The sequence below is a fragment of the Hippopotamus amphibius genome, chromosome X (assembly GCF_030028045.1).
Source record: "Hippopotamus amphibius kiboko isolate mHipAmp2 chromosome X, mHipAmp2.hap2, whole genome shotgun sequence".
Taxonomy (NCBI): Eukaryota; Metazoa; Chordata; class Mammalia; order Artiodactyla; family Hippopotamidae; genus Hippopotamus; species Hippopotamus amphibius.
In genome coordinates, this window is record NC_080203.1 from 40,198,369 (window position 1) to 40,223,935 (window position 25,567).

The 25,567-nt window shown below is 43.4% G+C and overlaps 2 protein-coding genes across 7 annotated transcripts in view; both read left to right on the plus strand.

Moving 5' to 3' along the window:
- The window catches only part of ACSL4 (acyl-CoA synthetase long chain family member 4), a 69,836-nt gene extending 65,823 nt beyond the window's left edge, over positions 1 to 4,013 (plus strand). For all 6 annotated transcript variants that reach the window (XM_057718257.1, XM_057718259.1, XM_057718260.1 and 3 more), the window contains one exon: positions 1,140 to 4,013. In XM_057718257.1, the coding sequence (XP_057574240.1) occupies positions 1,140 to 1,297 (158 nt within the window). In that variant the 3' untranslated portion in view covers positions 1,298 to 4,013. The remainder of the gene's footprint in view (positions 1 to 1,139) is intronic.
- A 15,803-nt stretch (positions 4,014 to 19,816) lies between these two features.
- On the plus strand, positions 19,817 to 20,269 carry KCNE5 (potassium voltage-gated channel subfamily E regulatory subunit 5). Its single transcript, XM_057717343.1, has one exon. The coding sequence runs from the start codon at positions 19,817 to 19,819 to the stop codon at positions 20,267 to 20,269; it is 453 nt and encodes a 150-aa protein (XP_057573326.1).
- Positions 20,270 to 25,567: the final 5,298 nt, after the last annotated feature.

Below are 25,567 nucleotides of genomic sequence, written 5' to 3' on the forward strand. Positions count from 1 at the left end.
ATGGGCTCTAAAGCGCAGACTCAATAGTTGTGGCCCCCAGGCTTAGTTGCTCCGTGGCATGTGGTATCTTCCTGGAGCAGGGCTCGAACCCGTGTCCCCTGCATTGGCAGGCGGATTCTCAACCACTGCGCCACCTAGGAAGCCCGAAATTGCTATTTTAAATAATTGCATATGAAATACAGCTCATCTGTCTATTAACATTACTGCTAGTAGGCCTTTAGAATTTTAAGGATGACCTTGTGTTAAAAATAAGTAACTTGATTGACTATAATTCATTGAATTTAAAATCATTAAGTACTGTATGGATAGCTTCTATGTCCTCATTTTCACCATTTTCTTACATTTCTTTCAACATGTGTTATGTTTTCTAACTCAAATCCAATATGTGCTGCATCAATTCTCACATCATTTAAGAGTATGAAACTCTCAAGCCCCTTTTTTGATTCTTATTTGAGTTATAATAAAGCTTATGAATAACAGTTGTCTACAGGCTAATTTTCTGTAGAATGAATGAATAAATATGTATGTTTCTTGAGGGCTCAATGTAGGCCACGGATGGCAGTGAATAGAACAAAGCCCCTGCTTTCATGGAGCTTACATTCTAGTAGGTAAGATAGATATATAATATATGGGGTGGTAATAAGTATTTTGAAGAAAACGTAGCATGAGAGGATACAGAGAGACAAAGGGACTTCTGTTTTGTTAGGAGTGGTCAGGGAAGTCCTCTGAGGAGGTGACATTTGAACAGACACCTGGATGGAATAGGGAGGCAAGCCATGCAGCTACAATGGGAAAGACCATCCCAGACAGAGGGAGCAACAGATAGAAAGACTCTGAAGAGGAGGGTGTCCACATATATATTAGGGAAAAAAAAACTGCATAGTCCAAAACCATCCAACTGAAACAATTGATGTGTACTTTGAGAAATATAAAATGAAATTGTAAGGTGGTGGTATCATTAATTAACTATAACACCATTAAGTTTGTCTCATCACCTGCATCATCTAGATACATGCTGCAAAATTCATCTTTTATTAATTGTCTCTCTCTCCCACCCACCCCATTTTCCCATCCCTCCTCACTCTTCCCCCTCCTTTCCCCTCTCTCTCCCGCTCTCCTCCCCCCCCTTCTCATTTCAGTGAAATTGGAGCGATTTGAAATTCCAATCAAGGTTCGATTAAGCCCAGAGCCTTGGACCCCTGAAACTGGTTTGGTCACTGATGCTTTCAAACTGAAAAGGAAGGAACTGAGGAACCATTACCTCAAAGACATTGAGCGAATGTACGGGGGCAAATAAAATGCTGCTCTGTTACTTACAGCTGTGCAGGAAGTGGCGTGGTGGTTTTTCAGTTCTAGAGTTTTAAGCTTTGTTGAGCTGTCTGTTAGAATGTAAAGTGTATCATTCTAAAGACATGGTAATAAAAAACAAAACCAAAACCAAAAGTGATTCAAATAGTTGTCTAGTCTACTTTAACTTAGTTTTGCATAGTTGTAGTGAAGCTGAAACTGAAAAGTTATTTCCTTGTAGCTGTGTTGTTAATTTTAGAGCAAAATTTCTGTTTTTAAAAATTAGCCGAAGATATACTTGTTTTGCTAAAGAAAAAATATTTAATGTTGAACAAAATAAATTGGAGCTGGAGTAGAATGTAGTCTGAGGAAATTTGCAACTTCCAATGTCTACTGTCTTCCTAGTTCAGAAGATGCTTAAATATTAAGCATTGACCAAAAAATGTATTAACACTACTCAAAGCAGAAGTGCTTGCAGGGCTTTAAAATTCTCCAGCCATTTGTCTTGAATCATAATATAATATACAGAATCAAATAATACCTTGGAAACCATTTTAGGATTCATAATTGTTGTGTAGGTTAGACATAGAATCATTATAAGATTGTGAATAATTACAGTGCCTGAAGAAAGAATAAAACAATGTAAACACACCAAAAATATCTAGTAATATACTTAAAGGGAAATTGAACAGCTTTTTTGAAACTTAGGGATCTAAAATCAGTAACTGTAATTATATGAATGACTTAAGAGTAAAAGTACATCTTAAAAAATGCTGAAAATTGCGTTTCTATATTTGTTCAAAATAAGACTGAAACCAAGAGTTTAAAATGATAGAAAGTTAATCAGATTTTAACAGGAAGCATTTTCTCTGTTAGAAGAGGTGATGAAATCGTAAGTATTTAGAATTTCAACCCTTGCACAGCACTGAACCTGGGAAAGGAGTTAGACTCTGAATTTATCTTTGATAACAGGGATTGATTTTAAAGTGTATTAAATCACACTTGCAATTTAAGGTCTGTTTGCTGTTGCTGATTTGATTCTTGATCAATAATTTGTATTTCCAAAAGCCTTTCATCTTGCTTTAATTTTAGCAAAGCGGGTTATGATGAATGACTTCCCTACTATCTTATTTTAATCTATGAATGATTAGTTACTTTGGATGAGTTTGGGGAAGTTAAAGGAAAGAACACATTGTTACCACTTTTTTCTGTTTGTGAGAAGAGTTTAGAAACTGGAAATGCTGGATTTGGGAGAAGGGAAGTTACTCAATAAGGGACTGATGTTTGTGCAGTAACTTGGTGTGTGGGCTTCTTTTTGAATCTTTAATTAAAATCTGGGATTATGTATCCCTGATAGATATTCGCACTTGAACCACAGTTACTGTAAAAAAACAAAAACAAAAATTCTTAATACTGTTATTCTTTGCACTTTTTTCTTAATCATTTTATATATATATACCTATATATATATATGTTGCTTACATTGCTTTGTACAGATGTGGGCCACCACTGCAACAAAACACATTCTTTTTGCTCTAGAATATTTATAAAGAAAATATTTAAATGTTATGTATATGGTGGTAAAAAGGAAAAATCATCTGGTGTTATTATAAGCAAGAATGAAGGTTTTGTAAAGAATGTTCAGTGTTCTGCAGTGTAAAATTTGAAGCAGGGTCTCCCTGAGTTATGTGTATGTGAGTATTCTCATTCTTCCCAACCTGCCTTTGAAGAGTGAAAAATCATTCTTATCAAGTAGACTACTATTCAGCTTCTACTGTTCCTGGTCCACTGTTGATCCTCTAAGGATGATGTCCTTAGACTTTTTCAATATGTGATTCCCCCACCCCTTTTTGGAATGGTGATTTTAAACGTGTGAGTGCATGCATACTCAGATATTTGCACCCCACCCACTCCCATCTCCCAAAAGCTAGAACACTGCCAACTAATCTGTTGTATGGGTCCTTTAGAAACACGTAATTAACATTTAAGGTTGGGTGCTGCTAATTCTTTGCGAAAATCCAAATATTGTTAAGGGACCAGGGAGATGCCACTACCCCCAGATTTTTCATCAAAAAATATACGTGTTTATGTAAACAGATCTTTCCATATTCATAGTGACTTTTCAAGTATTTGAGCCTAAAGATTTTGATCCTACATTTTTATACCTGTTTAAATTGTTCACTGTTATTATTACATGTCAGCCATCAAATAAATTGTACTTAAAAACTTTCCTACAATTATGTACCTTTCTAAGTCAAACACTTGTGACTTTTGCTTTAATTACATGAAAGTATCTTGCCTCCTTGATATTCGTATTGATTCTTTTTTTTTTCTGGAATGGAGGTATAATTGTATCACTTTTTGGAACTGAGATACAGATGAATGATTCAAAGAGTCAGAAGTTAAGGAGGATAATTTTCTTTGGTCATGAAGACGGATTAATAATCCTTGCCTATATTTTCCTGATAGCATGTGACAGATGTTTCTGGAGTAACAAGATGAGAACAGATTAAAGATTGTGTGGTATTTGGGATTTGGAGAGAAATATTTTAATTTTCAAATGTAGTTACAAATTAGAATGTATTCATATTTGTACTTTCTGTTAAAATGCACGATTGCAGGATTGTTACTTAGGTTTTTGTGTTTTCCTTGATGAAAAGCTTCGTTTGTTCTGGTTTTTAAGTTTGCACTTGAATCTTAAGAAATAAATCCACCCATGTTATCAAGCCAATTTGTGCTTAATTGTGCGCCAAGATAAAATCTGCAAGTTTGAAGACGATCAGCCAAACTTTTAGACACATATTTCAAAAGTACTCATCTCTAGGTTTATAGAATTGCATTAAGCAAATAACCTGGTTTGTATAAATCATATCCACTAGTTTGGAGGGTTTGAACCCAAAGCTTTTACTTCTGTGCAGCTGATAGAGTAGAATCCCTTTGTAGCACTTGATGAGGAAATTGAAACTTCCTCTCCTCTATCTTGCAAAGGCCTGCTCGCCACTCTCAGTTAAACAGTAAAATGAATTACTAAGAGTGATCAGATAAGGGAAGACTGTCTCGCTCTCAGGCACCCACCCCAAGCCTTTGTTTGAGACCCTTTGCACATAGACTTGTTAAGTGACCATTAACTTCAACCTGCAACCAATGTGAGAATGCAAATTGGGACCTTAGTCCTGATAGGAATGGAATGTCTGGCTCCTACAAGTTCCTGTTAGGACCCCCTACTATGTGTGTAACCCCTGGCAACTCCCGCGCTCTGTAACTGCCCGTGACTTATAGTAATTTGTAGCCAATCAGTTTGTACCAATTATAGCTGTATGTTTTAACCTATATAAGGAGAAGACTCCCCTGAAACGGGGCCCCAGAATTTTGGAGCGTTAGCTCGTCTGGGTCGGCCGGCTTAATAAACCTGAGTTCTCCAACTCTCCGAGTGTTGTGCTTGGTTTCTCATGGGATCAGTTTTTTTTCTGCAACACACTGATACTGTGTGGATTATTAGTATGTGCTAATAAATGATAAGTGTTACCTTTAGGCTAATTAAAATTTAGGGAGAAGTTAATTTATCTGAGTTACATGAGGGTGTATATAAAGTGGTATTAGAGCTCTGGAACCATTGCCTCCTGGCTTTGCCACTCACTAGCTGTGTGACTTTGGGCAAGTTCATTAACATCTCTCCACTGCATTTCTCCTTCCCGAAAAATGGGGTTGATTGATACTAGGATTTACTTCAGAAGATGGTTGTGAGGGTGAAAATGAGTTAATTCATGTAAAGTGTTTAAAGCATAGTAAGCATATGTTAGCTGTTATCATCATTGCTGTATCCACGTGACATTCATCCGTTGAGTTATTTAACATATTGGCTAGCACCTCGGGGCCTTAAAGGACTGCTTGTCCCTGAAGACTTTGTAGAAAGACTTCTGGATTTAAGATGAGACCTGGGCTCATTCTATCACTAGTTTTGTAGCCATGGACAAATCTCAAAATACCCCCTTAGCTTTACTTTCTTCTTCCTGTATCAAAGAAAGAAAGAAAGACAGGGAAAGACTGGACTTCAAAAAAAAGATGCTCTTTGTAAAAAGGAAAAGATGAATGACAGAAGAAACAGGGAGTGTAATTGTCTCTAAGGCCCATCACATCTAGCTTTCATATTGCGATTTTGCTGTCCCAAGGTGATTTCTTTGTTTGTTTTTTAATGGTGCCCTAGGTCCCAAGTTTCCTATAGGGATATGAGACTGTGGGTGATGCCATCACAAGAAGTGAGGATTTTACACGTTACAAGGAGTTTCTGTCAGTCACGTTCTCCCTCTTTAAAAATCAGGGTGGTGTACACATGGTTTACAGCAGTACTTTCATTTTTATTTACCGTGACCCACGATGCTGTGCACACACTCTTATGTGTATATAAAACAATATTTTATGACAACATTCATGTGAAAAAAACAACACTAGTGAGATGACCAGTGAGTTTTTTTTAATTATTTTGTTTTATTTTTTGGCTGTGTTAAGTCTTTGTTGCTGCACACGGGCTTTCTCTAGTTGCGGTGAGTGGGGGCTACTCTTTGTTGCAGTGCGTGGGCTTATTGCGGTGGCTTCTCTTATTGCAGAGCACGGGCTCTAGGTGCCCGGGCTTCAGTAGTTGCAGCACACGGGCTCAGTAGTTGTAGCTCATGGGCTCTAGAGCACAGGCTCAGTAGTTGTGGCACACAGGCTTACTTGCTCCACGGCATGTGGGATCTTCCCGGAGCAGGGATCGAACCCATGTCCCCTGCATTGGCAGGCGGATTCTTATCCACTGCGCCACCAGGGAAGCCTCAACCAGTGAGTTTCTATTTCATTTACTTAAATGCTGGTTGTCACCCTCTAAACTGATTTCATGACCCCACAAGAGAGTGCTGTCTGATGGAACTCTGTGAGCTTGCAAATGTGTCATACCTGTGCTATCCATTATAGTACCACTAGTCCCATGTGGCCATTGAGCATTTGAGATGTAGTTAGTGTGACTGAGGAACTGAATTTTTAATTTCATTTCCATGTTGGACAGCACGGCTCTAGGGAGTCTGCAAGCCACTGTTTGGAAAGCACAGGATGAAACAGCTATCCTATGAAGTCCATGAAAGAAAGATACCCCCTGCCGTCATCCTCCCACCTCCTCTACCGCAGAGGTCACCACACTCTTAGACCTCCCAGTCAGTACTAGTGCTTTCTTCTTAAGTGAAAAGGCAAGGATTACCAAACCTTTGAAGACTAGAGTAAAAAGCAAGGAGAAAAAAGCAAATTGGAGTAGGTTGGTTCTGCAGGGTAAAGAAAGATTTAAAAAAAACTTTAAAACTACTGTTAAGAACAGAAAGTTGCAAAGAAAAAAAAAAGGAATATATAGAAAACAAAACAAAACAAAAAATCCAGCTCTTAGAAATTATAAACATGATGGCTGAAATGAAAAATTCAAGAGAAAGGTTGAAATAGCCAGGAGAGGAAATCTCTCAGAAAGTAGAATTTTTGGAGGGGCCAAATGTTTTTTATTGTGGTAAAATTTATATAACATAAAATTTGCCATTTTAGCCATTTCTGAGTGTACAGTTAGGTGGCATTAATGATATTAACAATTTTGTGTGACCATCGCCATAATCTAATTCCAAACAGAGTATTTTTTAAAGATGAAAAATAGGAACAAAAAGATAAGAATATTAATCAGCCCAAGTGATTCCTCATTTGAATAATAGCAGTTCTGGAGAGAGAGAAATTAAAAAAAAAAGTGATTTCAAGAATTCAAGAAAATTTCCCAGAACAGTGTGGGTGGGGGTTGTTAAAAAAAGCTTTGCTATGAGGTGATTTTGGCTGGGCCATTTGGGAAACCCCATGTCAGCACTATTCACAATGACTCAAATTGGAAACAACCGTAATGTCCATCAAGAGGAGAATGGACAAAGAAATTGTGGTATATCCATACAAGGAAATGCTACATAGCAAGCAGAAAGAATAAACTACTGCTACATGCAAAGACATGGATGTTATGGTCACAGGTAATTATGATGTATGAAAGAAGCTATTCACAGTACATTATGATTCTATTTATGTGAAGTTTGAGAATAGGCACAACAGACCTATGGTGATAGAATTCAGAATAATGGTTTTCTCTGAAGAGAGTGGTTATTATTGCCTGGAAAGGGGCATGAGGGAATCTTCTGGCATGCTGAAAATGACCTGTATCTTGTTTACATGAGCATCCTGAATAGGGTCAGACATGTCTGGCCGAGCAGGTAAGATTGATAGTATAGAGGAGAAGTTGGAGGTTGGGCATATTTGGGTGTGTTGGCGGAGAAGAGGATGAACCAATCAGATTCATCATATTCTGTCCAGCACGTACTAAACCGATCAGTCTTTGGAAGAACTGTGTTTGATTAAGGGTGTGGGAGAACCTGAAAGTCTCATCTGATGAGGAGCATCTTTGTGGGCTTGATTGGGAGGAAATAGACCTAGGCAGCTGTGAAGTAAGAGGCACAGACAACTTGGGTGAACTTAAAATACCTGAAGTATATCAGTATATTTCAATGTTTGCACCCACTCTCAGTCTCAGTTGGGCTTAGTTTTTGAGAGACATGACATCATATACCTAAAGTTCCTTTCTTACTCTCTTCCCACTATTACTACCCTAGATCAGACCTTCACCCCTTTTCACCTAGGAACAGCTATACCGACCTCCTAACTCGTTTCTTGGCAATTTTTCTTTCCATCACTGCCAGTATACTCAGTTACTCCATCTTGTACAGAGATCTGCCAAACCTACCTTCTTAAAATACCACCTTGTTGATGCTGTTCTGATTCAAATCAAAATGTCAGCTTGGTATTCAATTCCCTGAATCAGAAGATCTCTCTTTACCTGTCTTACTTTATATCTCCACAGCAGAAAGCGTCCATTCTCTTTCACTTCTGTGTTCTCCAATCTGTAAAGCTCATCCCTCCAAGTTGTTCTTCATCCTGGCTGCACTTAGGAATCACATGGGAAGGTTAACAGCAGTAACAACAACTAAAACCCAAACAAACAAAAAACAGTACCTGCACCTCATCCTTTCTCACTGGCCAACAGTGACCTGTTTGCTAGATCTGTAAAGTCCTTTATTAACACCTGTCCTTAGGATTAAACTACAAAATAATTCACAGAAGAGAGGGCAGTCTTCACAGTTTACCAAGGAAGGAGGCTCCTGGTTAACTGTTGGCTCCGCTAACCCTCTCCTGTTGATATGGGATTGATTTTTCTTTTGCTTTGGCAGATGAGCTATTTCCTTTGACACTTGAAAACCTGAGAGATTCTGAGAGAATGAGATCCAGAATCAGTTTGTTTCCTGGAAGACACTCCTAAGGATATCAAGAATCAGAAATGGGTGCTAGTGGTAGGACTGCTTGGAAGTGCTAAACATCAACTTTACCTAGTTCATGTTTTTGCCTTGGGGCTGTGAGAAATCAATAATAATAATAATAATAAAAGAATCAAGAGACTCCTAGGGACAAGGGAAGAGAGACTGTACTAATCCATCCATGTGTCTCTCCAGAGTAACTTTTGAAGCAGAAATATGAAAATGATTCTTTGGAAGTCAGGTATTTCTTCTTGGGCCCAGCTGTTTGCTAGCTCATGGAGTTATGAGAAGCTCAGAAACAGATATATGCATATGTATACATATGTATATATTACAGACACGTCCACATATATGTTCTCCTTTATAGCCAACAGCTCTACCTTAGCTGTATCTTTGACATTCCTTAGGATAAGGCACTCCAATGCCCCTGTTCAATTTGGGATGGTGAATTGTACGCATCAGTATAGGAAAGTAGCAATGTAGCTCCCCAAGAGTGGGAGAGGGACAGGGCCAGAGAGGGAAATCAGCAAGCCTCCTTGTCTAGTGACTGTTTGAATCATGAACTATTTGAGCAAGCAAAGCACAGAGATGAGTTAAAATTTGTCAACTTTGATCCCCAGCCTTCCTTGAGGTTGCATCATTTCTAACCCGGATCTGCATTTCATTAGCCATCAGGATTCATGATGGTGAGAGAATTAACCTTTCTCAGGGAGTCCAAGGGAAGGAAGGATGTGGACTGTTCTGTTTTGTTTCAGCAGGAGTCTTTGTTTTCTCTGCAAGACTCCCCTTGGGCTCTCTTTGCTTGTGAATTCTTCCCTTTTGCTTATGATATAAATAATAGCTCTCTCGACCCATCTCCTGGGGTTGTGGGATATCTTGGTTGGCCTTTGGTTGTGCTCGGAGAAGAAAAACTCCAAACTGGCCTGGAGCTGTGGGGATTCAGCATCCTGTCTCCAGGAGGAAGGCCGGATGACTTCATTCTCCTATAGCTTTGGGACTTTCTCTCTGAAGTTTTAAAAGATGGCTTGGGCCCTGAACTTTTCTTAGATAGCAAAGCCATTTCTATTTTAAGGCCCTCTTAAGTTCCGATAAGGTTTCTTTTGTCTTGAAACATGACACTTAAGAAGTACTTCTGAGCCCTCTTGCATAGTATTGCTAGGTGCTATAGGGGAGACAAAAGATGGTCTTATGCTATCAGCATACAATATCAGACTATGGGGGTGAATTAGAAGCTGAATTGTGAGCTGAAGACTCTAAGTATGTAGGAATTTGGAAAAGCAGAGATCCCTTTAGGCTTCAGTTGCCTGGGAAGGCTTCCTTGGAGTCTCCAGTCTGAGCCTAATGCTGAAGAGGCAAGAGTGACTCTTACCAACTTCTAGCCACTAACAAAAAAGAGTTTGTATTTATCTGCAGCAGCACGCCTTCTGTGCCCATCAGCCTGCAAGGACAAAGTGGGGTGAGAGCAACAATAATGCCATGGGCCATAGCTTGAGATTCTAGACCAGAGATCTCCCAGAGATGCTAGGTGTGCCTGAGATATTGATGCCCTCTGCCCTTGGAGTGGCTAGAGCTCCCCGGCAGGCTGCTTTCTTATCCATTTATCCTGGGGGGTCATATGTGTTGTCTATATGTGCTATGTGGTGAAAACAATTGGAAAGCACTATTCTAGACATATCCCTCCTCTGAGAAAGTTCTGGTAACACACGGTCACAGTGCTTTGTTTTCATGTCTCTAGTTTCAGGCAGACTGTCGGCTCTGGGAAGGTAGACGGACTGCGTCTGTCTTGTTCACTGCTATATCTCTAGTGCCTGCCACTGTGCCTGGCACATAGTACATGCTCAGAAAATATTTCATGCAAGTCAAAACCACAATGAGCTACTACCTTACACCTGTTAGGATGGTTATTATCAAGAAGAGAAGAAATAACAAGTGTTGGTGAGGATGTGGAGAAAAGGGAACGCTCGTGTACTGTTGGTAGGAGTGTAAACTGGTGCAGCCACTATGGAAAACAGTATGGAGGTTCCTCAAAAAATTAAAAATAGAACTACCATATGATTGAGCAGTTCCACTTCTGGGTGTTTACCTGAAGAAAATGAAAACACTAACTTGAAAAGATACATGCATCCCTATGTTCACTGCAGTATTATTTACAATAACCAAGACATGGAAGCAACCTAAATGTCCATTAATGGACGAATTAATAAAGAAAATGTGGTGTGTATATATACAATGGAATAAGTGAAATAAGTCCGAGAAAGACAAATACCGCATGATCTCACTTATATGTGGAATCTAAAAAAAAAAAAAAGCAATCTCATAGATACAGAAAACTTGGTAGTTGTTGGGAGGTGTGTGGGAAAAAAGGGTGAAGGAGGTCAAAAGTACAAACTTCCAGTTATAAAGTAAATAAGTCCTGGGGATGTAATGTACAGCATGGTGACTAAGGTTAATAATACTGTAGTGTATACTTGTAAGTTGCTGAGGGAGTAGATCTTAAAAGTTCTCATCACAAGAAAAAAATTGTAACTATGTATGGTGACGGATGTTGACCAGGCTTATAGTGGTGATCATTTCACAATATAAACAAATATCAAAGCATTAGGTTGTGCGCTTACAACTAATTAATGTTATATGTCAATTATACCTCAAAAAAGAAAATATTTCATGAATGAACGAACAAATGAGAAAGTCTAGACCTTGAAGCATGAGTAAAACTTGGATAACGTGAAAGGGTTAAGGGTTTGCAGGGGGTTTGCAGTATGAACAGAATCAGATGTGGTCATCGTGTGTGCCAGGCACAATTTGGAGAGCAGCTGAGGGGCCCAGAACCGTTCACGTTTTGAGGCAGTGGGAAATTAGCAGGCTCCATTATGCCTATTGAACATAATGTTGGATGAATAAAGAGCCACTGAAGCATCGTTGCCCCCAAAGTCAAAATTAAAACAAACACGTGGTAGTTGACACAACTGGCCTTGATTTTTCTCTTAGCATCTAATTTCAAGTCAAGCTTTGCCTACCCACTGTGGGAACCAATTTCTCACTCGATCTGGGTCCCGATTCCAATAATTCCTAAATGTTCCCACATCATCTTCCAGCTCAGAGGCCCTCACTGAAACCCCTCGCACCCCGGAGGCAAGGATGCTGTGACATCCCTCCTGATGTGGGGTGAGGGGAGGTGAACGCTGTTGTTTTCCTTACCCATGTGCGGCGGATATTGCTTTCCACGTGGAGTAAGGGTCCGAATGGCGACTTCCTATTCAAAACATCTCAAATGTCACATCCGCGGGGACGTCTGCTCTGAGCTCTCAAAGTTAAATGCCTCCCCTCGGGGCCCCACAGCACCGTACGCTTATTGTTAATGATGAAGTAACCACGGCTGACATTATCGAACATTTACTATGTGCAACACACTATTCTAAGTGCTTTCCGAGTATTATCTTATTCAATCCTTGCCACAAAATCCTACAGTCAGCGCTTTTATTATCTCCATTTTACAGAGGAGGAAACTGGAGCACAGAGAAGTTAAGTGACTTCGCTCAAGGTAACACAGCTGATAGGTAGCCAAGTCAGAACGAAAACGCAGGTTTGTCTTATTTGCCTCTAATAGGGCCTTTACCACCTGCTGTTGTAAGGGTCTGGGTAGCCCCCGCCCCCTAGAATGTTAGCTCCATTAGGGCAGGAAGCAAGCCTCCTGCGGATCCCCCGCTCCTAACGCACGCAAGAAACGCGGGCAGAAAAACGAGCAGAAAAACAAAAACGCAAGGCTTCCACCAGATGGCGCTGTGGGAGCCCAAGAGAAAAGTGCCCTCCGGCTTCTTCCTTTCCCACTCCTTTCCCACAGAATATCCCAAGTCTTTACAATGTTTTCTTTTCCTTTTCCAGAGAAGACTGAGTAGGCAGGAGGAACATTTTTCATGATAATGTTTAGGCATGAATTAACACAAATTTGACAGTTTAATTTATGACCTTATGTTTTGGCCCCAAATGGAAGGTTGACCTTACGCCACCCTCTTAGATTCCTGCACTTCTTTCAAAGATCTCCAAGTGGTTTTCAGACTCTTGTCATCATTAAAAAGCTAGAAATAAAAGCTGAATTGCCCAAAGCATTGAAGGAGGCTGTGCACTGGAGTGGAAAGATTTCCTGACTGGGTGGCAGGAGACTTGGATTCTGATGGCTCTGCCATTAACTAATAGGGGACTTCAGGCAAGTCCTTTCTCCTCGCTGGACCTCTGTATCCTCAGCTGAACAATCAGGGGGTTAGATGAGCATACACAGAAGCTCTTTTTTTTTTTTTTCCTGCTAGCCTCTGGACAAAGGACATTAGACCGCAGCATTATAGCACGGTGGTAATAGATTATGGACTCTGGTTCAAGTCTTGGCCACCTACAAGCTATGTGACTTTGAGCAGGTTAATCTCTCTGGGCCTCAGTTTCCTCATCTGTATAATGGGAACGATCCTGTACCTACCTCACAGGGTTCCTGTAAAGATTAACTGAGATAATGCACATAAAATGCTTAATACAGTGCTTGGCACACATAAGCTTTCAGTAAAAGCTATTATCACATAGAGTTGACTCACAGTTTAGCAACTCCATTTAGAGTTTGGATGTACATTTAGTAGTCAGCAAAATGGGGGGGGGGTCTTTAAGTAATAAACCACAGAGTTGGCTCTATTAGAAGAGTAAGCGCATGTCATGGGTACAAGACAAAGCTAAGTATGCAATTGAAGCAAAGAGCTGCAAAAGCAACCACAAACAATTGGAATCCTCATACATTATTGGTGGGAGTATAGAAAAATACAAGCATTTTGGGAAAAGGTCCGGCAGTTTCTTATAAAACTAAACTACGTCTTCTCTGTGACCCACCATTTCTCCTCCTAGGTATTTACCCAAAAAAAGGGAAAACATATGTTTACAAAAAGATTTGTATGAGAACATTCATAGCTGTTAATAGAAACTGGAAACAACCCAAGTGTCCAACAGTAGGAGAATGGGTAATGGATAAATGGATAATAGAAACTGGAAACAACCCAAGTGTCCATCAGTAGGAGAATGGGTAATGGATAAATGGATAATCGATAAACTGTGGTATTGTCACACAATGGAGTACTATTCAGCAATAAAAGGAACAAACTACAGGTACATGTGACAACGTGGGTGATTCTCAAAAACATGAGGCTGAGTAAAAGAAGTCTTATACAAAAGAGTTCATACTATATGATTGCATACGTGTGAAGTTCTGTAACAGGCAAAACTAATGAATGATGGGAAAAAAATCAAAACAGTGGTTGCCTCTAGGGGTGAAGGAAGGGGATTGCCTGGGAAGAGGCAAGAGGAAACTTTCTTGAGTGGTGGTAATGTTCACCATCCTAGCAGGGGGCTAAGTTACACAGTTACATTCATCAAAACTCAGCAAATGTACAATTGATGTTTGTGTATTTCATCAAACATATGTTACTTCAAAAGGAAAACAAAAGAATAATAAACAAATATTGAACTCTAGTTAAAGATGGGTATGAGGAAGGTGCTTAGGAGTGAAGTATACTGATGTTTGCAACTTCAAAAAGAAAACAAACTGGATAGACAGACAGATGAATAGGTGAGGGATGGATAAAGCCAGTATTGGAAAACACTAGTGGTAGAATCTGGCTAGTAAGTAACAAGGCACCACTGGAAAATTCTTTCAACTTTTCTGTATGTTTGAAATTTGCACACATATATATATGCAAATTTCAAACATACAGATATATGGGGGAAAGTTTCCACAAAGTTCCATATCCTGAATGGAGCCAATTTTTTTTCAAACTTAGAAAGCTTCATTGGAGGAAGGCAGACCTCAAACCCAGGTAAATATTTCCTGATCACCTACTATAATGCCAGGCACTATTCCGGGCTAGGTGACGAATATGAAGAGGCCACCTGACAAGCAGATATATCACTGTTATCCTATGCTGTGGAGTTGCTAAGGACAGTGAGATGTCACCTAGTTGAGAAAAGTATCTTAAAAATTCTCCCCACAAAAAAGAAACGATCATTATGTGAAGTTATAGAGCTGTTAGCGAATGCTACAGTGATAATCATATTGCAATACAAATGTACCAAATCAATACATTTGACACCTCAGACTTACACAGTGTCACATGTCAATTATATCTCAATAAAAAATGATTTGTAAAACAAAATAAATAAAAGGTTTCTGGTACTGGAGACCTGCTGGGTAGTTATTACTGCAAATATGATTGGAAGGCATCTTCGAGCCAGAGCACAGAGAGTCTTAAAGGCCACACTAAGGTGATAATTTGTCAATCCAGTGGGGCCCATTCAAGAATTCTGAGCCAACAAGTGGCATCCTTAAAAAATTGCTGGGAGAAAGGGGCAGCTGCAGTAGATATCATTGCTTTAGAGGAGTCGGCAGGCAAGGGATTTTTCAGTGGAGCAGCAGAGACATCCACAGGGAGGAAGAGGGTTCAGAATGACCTAGCACAGCTCTGAAGCCCAAAGAGAGGAGATCTTGGTTTCATCTTCTGGGAAATGGGAAGCTATTTAGTCTGTGCCCCTCTCCTACTTCTTTGCCTCATGATGGAGTGCCTCTGTAAGGCTATCCTGGTTGTTTACAGCCAGCGTCTCAGCATCCATTCTGATTGTTCGCTCGTCCATTCTGATTGGTCAATGCCCAGGACATAGTGCTGTTACATATTTTAATATCAACCCTACCCACTTCGTAAGAGTTGTTATAAGGTTAATTAATAGCACATGCTGGGCATTTGATAAATGAGATCAGGGACTATACTTAATGCTCCAGTATGTGGCCAGATATAGGGTGACCCCAGCACAAGCCCACCAAGACCCCCAAGAAATCTTTGAGGCAGGCACTTGAAGCCCCTGGGGTCCATTCCAACCCATAAATAGTGACCTTTATCAAATCCCAGTCACCCCACCCCAAATACTGCATATATTCCCAGGAAGCAACTGAGAAGCCCCAGTTGGACCCAGGAACCGTCCCATTTATTCTCCTCCCTCTTTTGAATAAAGAGGAATCCTCCTTTTTCAAACAAGGCCTTGAACTCTAGTGCTTGGGTCCAGAGTCAAAATTCTCTCCAGATCAGAATTCTGGCTGGATTTCACGCCCACTGCTCATCCCGCTCCATTTCCTGGCACTCCCTGCTTTCCCCCAGTTCACAAAGAAGTGGCTGTGACACTTGTTCACTGATGTGTCTCTAGGACCCAGCACAGTGCCTTGCACAGTGTAACGCGCAACAAGTATTTGTTGAATGAATGAATGAATGAATGATTCTTTCTGGGTCTGTGGTTGGTGCTTCATGAAGCCTTCTTTCCTCCCCTCTCTCAGAGCCCATTGTGGCTTTGCCAGCCTCCTGGACTCCAACAGTGCTTACCATCTGTGCCTGTCCTTTGGCAAGTAGCCAAACTCAACTCAGTTCAATTCAACCAACTTCCATGGAGCTGCACTATTGGCAGGAAGCATTCACAGTCTCAAGGAATGATGAAAGCATTTCCTAGCCCATGGCGCCTCAATTGTACTTTTAAAACAAACTTGGCATGGAGCAGAACCTTTTCCAAGACTTCTGAAAGTCTAAATACATGAGTATAAATTACTTCCCTTTGTCAACACACTTGATTACCATTCAGGAAACAAGTGAGTTCTGGACAGTGGATAAACAGATGACTATGTGACAGGTATGGGACAGGTGTAGAGGGGGTGGAAGTCTGGGGAGGAATGAGACTCAATCCTTGTCTGATGGACTCGCACTTTCATTAAGTGTAGGGGGGAGGGGAAAGGGGGTTGGCATGTCAGCCATTCAGGGCTGGGATTGAAGGGATGTCCAGCAGCCCCTTGAGTGAAAAGAAAGCCAGAGTCTCCCCCACACACACCTGTTGTTTTTTTCGGAGGGTTGGGCCTTTTTAAATTTTATGACTAGTCTCCATTCCTGTTTCCACCCCCTTCTATACATCTTTCGCTCCCTATGCCAGTCTTCTGTAAATTTGTAATTTGCTTTCTTGCTGGTAATTATTTCTTTTAATGGAATTAGAATTAGCCTTGTATGTGTTCCTGAAAACATTATCTTTAATAGCGAGAACCTGGAAATTAACCAGAAATCTCACAATAAGAGCTAATTTAAATACATAATAGCAGATCCATAGTCTGGAATACTGTGTAGATAATAAAATGATGTTATAAAAAACAGTAATTGACATGGGGAAAAATTCCTAGTATCTTGTTAAGTGAAAAAGATAAGCTACAAAACAATGATGTATGGTGTGTGTGTGTGTGTCCATGTGCAACATGTGTGCGCTATTGGTGACTTTTTTCTCTTGGTGTTTTTGTGTTTTCCAAACTTTCTGAATTGAATGCTGCAGTCTGAGTTGGGGCACTGTCGGGTAGGATGCATTGTAAGGACTCTGAGAGCACAAATAGGAGTATCAAGCAAGACTTCCTTCTGCAGTGTATTTTGAGGAAGATGAAAGGCACAGAGTATTGGAGAAGAACTCTGGGAATATGCTGTTTTTCCAGTGCGAAGGGAGAAGGTGGTGTCTACTGGTGGCGAGGACTTCAGGCCCACCCAAGAAGACTGGACTCCATTAAAGAAGCAGTGGGGAGCCATTCTGGGTTTCTGAACACAGAGGTGAATGTATGGAAGCGGTGTTGGCAGAGAATTATTCCAACCATAGCAGGGTGGACTGGGTCGTAGGCAGGGTGATCTGCCAGGAGACTCTCAGTTTGCATATCTGACCTGAGGTAATGAGAGCTTGGATTAAGCTTGTGGCAATAAAACCAGAAAGGAAGGAGCAGATGGATCTGAGAGATGTCACCAAGAAAGAAACAGAGCTAGAGATTCAAATTTGCTTAAATATATGCCAGGTGGTAGGTGAAACCATGTAAGGAGACACTTTCCAGGGAGAAGGATGTTAAGAGAGAATAACTGAGGATTGAGTCTTCGGGAATTCCAACAGTTAATGGGAGGAGGAAAGAAGGGGAGCCAGGGAAGGAGACAGAATGATGCGGCAGAGAGATAAGAAGAGAAACCTGAGAACCCAACGCCATGAGAGCCTAGGATAGGACAGGAAGGAGGGGGTGGTTGATGGTATCAAATTCATCTTTGAGGTCAAAGATGCAAACTGAGCAGAGACCCTTAAATTTGGCCGGGAGGGCGTTGGTGAACTTACGGAGAGTGGTTTTGGCAGAAAGCGCTGGACTCTAGAAGGTTCCAGGGAAGGGAGAGGTGGGGGTATGGAGGCAGCTTATGGACATCACCCATGTGACAAGAGACATGTGTTACGACACAGAACAAGGTCAAACTTTATTATTCTAGTCTTGCTGCTTAACCGTTTGCATCTACTGGCTTATAAGGCTGTTGAAAGTACAAGTTTAAATGATTGTTTTTATGCTACAGTGAAGGGGCTTCTTCCTCCCACTCCCGCAAACAAAAAACCTAGAGATTCTGGGCATGTTTTAACAGATCAGAGGCGTCTTTTCGCTTAACAGTCCTGTCGCTAGGTTGGTACTGCTTTGAGAATTTCCTAGCTGTGTCCTCTGGCATTAGTCATGCCAACTCACTTGAACAATTCTTCCCTGAGCCCCTCTGAAGCGAGGACATTGAGGCAAGGTGAAAAGGAGAGAGCCAGTGGTCAGGGTCACATGGAATGTCTCTAAGATGTATGTAGAGGCTGTTAAGCAAGGCTCTGTTTGAGACCCTGGATATAGTTTGGTGCCAACCTCATTCCAACACACAGAAGGCTACAGCCCCAAGCGGATGGTGGGCTGAAGGGTGCCTGAAAGCAGAGGCATCAGAAAACCTTCTTTTTTTAACCTATGGCCCCTGAAGATCGAATGCCCCCTGGACTGAATCGTCTTGAACAGACAGCTTGGTTTGCAAGGGACGCATAAAGGCATATAATTTTCTTTCATTCCTTCTATTCTTACTTGGCGATCATATACAACCAGACCTGCCCAGCACTACCTCATTTTTTTTCCCTACTCGCTGTCTAGAAATCAATCATTCGAGCACTTTCCCTTTGTGAATCCCAGTCTGTTTCCAGTTTGACATACTAGGGATTTATCTCTGTCCTAGTGCCTCGTTTTCCCCTGAAAGAAGATACCCTCTGAGGAAAAAAAAAAAAAAAAAAAAGGCTGCCCCATGAGCCAGCAGGGCCTAGACCTGTTACCAAGCCCGAGAGAGGCACGGAGCTGGGTATCTGGCTAATTGGATGTGAAGGTAAGCATTTTCTCTAGAACTGGCACTTTTCCGATCCTGAGACATCTAGAGAGTGTAGTCAAAGGGCTTTTTAAATGTCCCTGCTCCTTTTAATGGAAGAACTTGGTTGCATGTCGCCCAAGGGAAACAAGATCGCATCACGGATGGTACACTCACATGCTAAAACGTGGAGGCCCCTCTAAAAATGTGATAGGAGATCAGAGCAGGGGTACTTTCCAGGAGGCTGGTATGTTATCGGAAACCTTTTTGGAAGCCCGGGGCGTCCTGCTCCACTTCAGTCGCCAAATTTGTCCTGAGCATCTTCTGAATGAGATGCTCACCACCGTCCAGGGGAAGCAATGAGGGCTGGAAAGATAGGCCAGGCAGGGTTCTTGTCTATGCGAGTTATCACCCGCCCTGAGATGTGGACCAGCGATCTCGGCTGCCACGTTTCCTGAGAGCTGATGGAACCCCGGCGCAGGGCCCGCCTTGGGGGGTCAGATGCTGTGTCTGGACCAAAGCTGGGCCTGCGGGGCAGGTGGCCAGAGCTGGGAAGGAATTCCTTTCCGCAGCCCGGGGTCCCCGCTTGGCCCCAGCGAGCCGGCCCGCCAGCCTCTGCCGCCCCGGGCCCCGCGCATTCCGCGCCCCCGCCCCCGCCGCCCCTCTCCCGGCCTCGCCCCCTCCCTCGTCCCCTTCTCCTCCCCCCACCAGCTGTCCCCTTTCCCCGGGGCGGCGAGACAGCCGGAGCCTGGGAAGAGGCGGCCTTGGGCCGAGGGGGCGTGGTGGGGAAGGGGCGGAGGCGCGGGGGTGAGGGGATAAGGAGGCCCGGCCGGCGGGGCCCCCCAGCCACTGCGCCGCCTGCCCGGGAGCCGGGTGCCGCCGCCGCCGCTCGCCCGCAGCCCCTCGGCCCGGCCCGGGGGCAAGGTCAGCAGCGATCTGGAGCCGCCGTGTCACTCCCCGACAGCCATGAACTGCAGCGAGAGCCAGCGGCTGCGGACCCTGCTGAGCCGCCTGCTGCTCGAGCTGCACCACCGGGGCAACGCCAGCGGCCTGGGCGCCGGCGCCGGCCCGAGCATGGGCATGGGGGTCGTGCCCGACCCCTTCGTGGGCCGCGAGGTGACCAGCGCCAAGGGCGACGACGCCTATCTCTACATCCTGCTCATCATGATCTTCTACGCCTGCCTGGCCGGGGGCCTCATCCTGGCCTACACCCGCTCCCGCAAGCTCGTCGAGGCCAAGGACGAGCCGGCCCAGGCTTGCGCCCAGCACGAGTGGCTCCCGGGAGGTGCCCCGGCCGCCGCCGCCGCCGCCGAGGCCGCCGCCGAGACCGCCGCCGGCTCGCCCGCCGAGGGCCGCCGCCAGCTCGCCCCCGCCGGGCTGCCCGCCCCGGCCCTCGCCCGGGCCACCGAGGGGGTCTAGGACCGCCGCCCCAGCTCGCTGGCTCGCCCGCGCCCTCCTCAGCTCGCGCATCCCTGGGCGCGGCACCCACCTGCCTTGCCGCCTTTTCCTCTCCTCCCCTTCCAGGGTTCTCCTCACCTGAGGCCCAGACAACGTGGAGAGGCCTGGAGACCTTGTCTGGAAGGCCCTGGAAGAAGCACCACCCTACCCCCTCCCGGCCAGCCTCTCCCTCCTCTCCCCCCAACCCCAGATCCCCGCCCCCACCCCACACATCCCACTGCACTAAACTGCCTCTGCTCTCTTGTCTTCAGACAGCCCTGACACCACCCTCCAGCCCTCTGGGAACTGAATCCAACACGTCCAACACTTGGCATTGAACTGAAGCCATGAGGTCTGTCTGAACTCTGGGCCGTCTAACTGGCAGCTGCTCCGGGGACTGCCAGGGACTGCTCACTCTGCAGAGCCAACGGGGCTTGCCATCACTGCCAGGCCGGCTGGGGCAAGCTCCAGCTTCCTGTTGCCTTAGGGACAGAGACAAAGAAAATGAAGAGACCTCAGACATCTTTAACCCTCCTCCTCCTTCAGCAGGGAGCTAGCAGGACACTAGGACCAGTCTGTGGCATAGAATGGACTTAATGGGGGCTGGGTGGGGGAGGGGGCCTCAAGGGAAGGGGAAGATCTATGACCCCCAACTGTATGGTTTTCTGGCATCCAGGTGTCATCCTGAAGGTAACTTGCCTAATTTTGAGTAGCTTTGCCATCTTCTGCCATGGGTAAACATTGCTGGCGGTATCATCCCAGTACTTCCCAATGCCTCTCCTGTATAGATTCAGTTGTTACGGCAGCTGTCTGCTTCATCCATGGAACATGAGGCTCAGTCGTCTCCCGCTCTGTAACCTGGGGACTGGCAGAGGCAGGTAATAAAGGTTGTTTAAACAATAACCTAAGACTCTTCTCAAAGATCCCAGCCTTGAGACCCAGTACTATATAGAGAAGGAACCCTTTTTGCTTTTGGAAATGATGTTTAGATTTGGGAGTTGGGTTGTTTTTATACCTATATCTATATATCCAGTTCCAGTGCAATAGATATCATAGTGGGTGAAGAAAAGGTTTATATATGGCTAAATGGGTTGTTTTTTCAAGTGTTTCTAAGTTATAACTGCTTTATTACTTCTCGGCTTCTTTTCCCTTAATTCTGAAGCAGTTTCAAATATAATGCTGAATAAGGATTTCCCACTTTCTTTCTGCAGTTTTTTGGGATACACTTTAAAATAACGTCTCATACCCATCACTATTAGCTATTATCAAAGTTAATTTTTAGAAGTCACCTTCATAACTTTCTCAAAGAAGTGGCTTATTGAAAGAGAAAAAGCCACCAAAGAGTGTAAATTTTAAGTCAGGGAGGAGATGCTTGAACTAAGCTATCTTAACCAATGATGGATAAAGTTAGAGGTGCATGCTTATTGATTTATTCTTCTCTGAAGGTCATCAGAAACTTGCCTGCTTAGGGCTTAAATGCTTATACCTGATGGTGGCGGTTTGGGCCTCATCAAACACACTTAAAATCACCTCCTAGCATTAAGCCAACTTGCTTCAAGACAGCTGGTTTCTCAGTTGTAGCAGGACAAAGATATTATGGGTTACTTAAATACACTGATAATACACAAGCCTCATTCAAGACATTGGTTTTGACCTTGTAGCCCATGTGGTATTTTACTGGAGCTATTAATAAGTTAAATGAACTTACTTTCATTCCCAGGATTCACTCCTTGAAGATATACTGGCCTTGCCCCATTGGCTCCTCTCCAGTCCTAGTTCCAGCCCTAAGGTCGCCCCCTCTCCTTGCAGGTGGGGTCCAGGGATCGGGCAGTGGTCCAAGATAATGAGACGAAGAGAGGTGATGCTGTGAGAGCCATCTCAGGGCCAGGCGGGGAGGCCTGAGTGGGATGCGGAGGGAGGGCACAGATACCCAGCCATGCCAGGGTCATGTGTGTGGGGTGGGCAGTCCTCAGCCTTGTATTTCAGGTGCAGCAATGTCCCTCATTGAACTGGCATAACTGGGGACACAAGGTTGCTTGGTAATGAAGCATCATCACTGCTTTAGGTGTTGAAATTTTGTAAACATCTGTACTATTTTTCATAGACATTAAAAACTATATATTGCCCAAAAACTGCTGGGAGCAGTTGGGATAATATCCATAATAAGGATGAATGTGCCAGCTGTGGGAAACAAATCCCATTGCCAAACTATTCCTGCTTTTAAACACATTTTAACCTTTTTATGATGATGAGGGTTCTCATTAAGCAGATGTGGTGAGAGTAGCCACGGAGTTTTCCTAGTGGGAAAAGTGAGCTGGCCTGGGGAGAGCGATTTGCTTGACTGCCCAGTCACTTTCCCCAAACACTTTCAGGGTTGTAACTGTGTCCCAGATAATGAAGTTTGGACACTCGACTCTCTACTAACCAGTGGGGGTGTCAACAGCATTGAAGCGATCACTGCAGTTGGTAAGAGAGAGAAGAAAGAAAAACTAGGGATCTGTGGTTTTAATAATGCGTCCCTGAACAGCACGAGCTGACTGTACAAACCGGGAAATTTTTAGCCATCTCCTTAATGTGATTCTAATCAAAGAGAGTGAATTTTTTCAAACCTCTCCCCCAGCAATCTATTTCTTCTGTGTAAGCAGGTCCCGTTTCAGTTCAGGTTAAGATCTTTGCTCCATGATAATAATGAAGAAGACCCATGCTTCCTTACTTGTAACTTGAGGCTTTCAACCAAGTGGGGCTAGGAGATGCTTTGAGTTCCAATGTCTGGAAGTGCCCATCGACAGTGCAAAAATAAACAGAAGCTTTTCTCCGACTACAGACATAATTCTGTGTTGTCGATTCACTTTTCTAGAGGGATTTAAATGGGGTCTTTCATTTGTTTGTAGTTACCATCTTCTTTTCAATTTGCCACCTCCTTTAGAAACCAAAGATCTGCACATGATTTGTATCAACAAAGAGGAAAGGGACTGGGCTGCTTTCCAAACAGTCTTGCCTGATGGCTAAAGCAAGTGCACTGTGGTGTCGTGGAGACAGCACAGGACGAGAATCAGGAGAACTGGGGTCCAGCCCTGGCTTTGCCACTTAACGAGCTTTGTTTCTCAGGGTGAGCTGCTTAACCTCTCTGGGCCTGTCTCCACAGCTGTGGGAATCTGAGCATCAAGTGAGATAACATACGGGAAAGGAGAAGCACAGCAGCTATAGAAGTATAAGGTGTTACGTTTATATTTTGCTTTTCCTTCCTTGGGGGAGTGCCCTTGGGCAGCGGTGTGGGGAAAGTGGGGAAGAGAAAATTCTCTACTGCATAGTCTACTCTTATTGTTCAAGGAGGATTGCAGTGACTTGGCCACTAGCTCCCAGCTTTCTGAGCCTTTTCCCCTCATTCTCGGAATCTTGGATGACTAGGAATCCGTGCATAACTGTCTCACCACCCTACTCTACTCCCCTTTACCTGTAGGCTTGCAAGTGCCCCTTTAAAAAAAAGACAATACATGCTGTACTTTCACGGCTCTACCAGGACTGATGTCTAGACTTTGAAGACACAGGTCAGAGGTCGAGAAAGGGCATAAGAGAAGAGAATGAAGGGAAAGAATCACAGGCTGTGGGCTTCATGAGGGAGGTAGGAGGAAGGGCAATCTAGAATGTTCAGTGAAGGAGCATGAACGAGGACCCCCAACAGTGAATCGCTTAGATTGGTCAATAGCGAAGCCTAGGTGAACTTGAACCACCCATCAGAATGGCTTCTGAGAAGAAGTTGGTTGGAAAGTCACTTTTCAGTCCCTTTTGTTACTTAACCTACACTACAGCCTATCCAGGAGGACAAATAATGTGATTAAGGCAAGTCTTTTTTTCTCTGCTAGATCTCAGAGCATGGGACCAGGTGACCCCACCAGTCCCTCATCAGATGTGATTTTTTTTTCACTTGAATGAAAGATTCTTTAAATTTTATAGTGCTTTACAATTTTCAGAAGTTTCACACACATGATTCATATAATCCCATAATAACCCCATTTTTCCCTCCTACCCCTATCTTGCCCCTCCCCCCTCCCCTCTCCCCACTGGTAACCACTAGTTTGTTCTCTGCATCTGTGAGTCTCATCAGCTGTGTTCTGAGGGGGACAGGGTCTTGGTAAAAGCTGTGACCTGAGCCTCTTCCTCTGAAGAGAGTGTAGTCAGAGCAACGGGGATAGTTCAGATACATTTTTTTTAAAAATTGTGATAAACTATATATAACATAAAATTCACCATCTTAGCCACTTTTTTTTAACCTTTAAAAAATAAATAATAACTTTATTGAGTTATAATTTCCACTTTTAAAAAGTATATAGTTCACTAGTGTTAAGTACATTCATATTGTTTCTGTCACAGTGCCCTAGAAGTCAGAGAAAAATGCAAGCAGCTAAATCATATAGGAGCTTCAGGGCTTAATCATTGCTTCAGATGACTCCCCCTCTAGGATATTCACACTTTGTAATAGACCACTCAGGGCCATGTAAAGGTGAAACCCAAGGAAAGACTTTTGAGTTGTGAATTTCAGGGGAATCTGGAAGGAGAGCTATCTGGAAATGTTTATGCACGTGGGGGAAGATGCTTGGGGGAGAGGCTTCCTGAACGTCCCACAACTTCTCAAGTCACATCCCACCCCTACTGCCAGATGCTCTTAGAGCCCTGGGGAGGATCAGGGTGGCCATGGATGACTGGATTTCAGTACAGATTCACTGAATTCCCACATACCTGACTTATAAGATGTCCATTCATGAAAGCACTTCAGGTCCCTGGAAGGACAAGGGGCCTTCCCTTGGCTCCTTTTAGGGTCTAGGTATGATGTAGCAGAGTTGCAGCTCCAGTGAGCCTGGAAGAGAAAGAATGGAGACAAGGGGGCACTTTAATTTTGCTTCTCTTCTTGTGGGGCCACTCCTCTGGGGGCACTGTGGTCAGGACCAGCCCTTGGCAAAACTGTGGGATCAGTATTTATCTCATTTCCCCCCTTCCTGTTCCAAGCTTCCCTTTGCCATTCCCAGTCCTCCAAAACTGTCTCTTCCCTACTGCCAGGGTCTAATGATCTTATTCATGTAATCTAGTCTGCTATTCATCCCAGTGATGATCCAAGGAATGTATCTTTAATGGTGGCTTTCACACACTGGATGAAGGAGAGAGGTGCCAAAGGGGACTTGTCCTAGGACTCTCAAATCTGATTTGGGTAAGGCCGCTCTGACAGTCACATCATTGTGGTAAGCTCAAGAACAGAACTCTGGCTCTTTCTTTATCCCCACCCCT

Excerpts from the sequence above, each read along its gene's own strand:
- KCNE5 (XM_057717343.1), top strand. The coding sequence starts at position 19,817 with ATGAACTGCAGCGAGAGCCAGCGGCTGCGGACCCTGCTGAGCCGCCTG.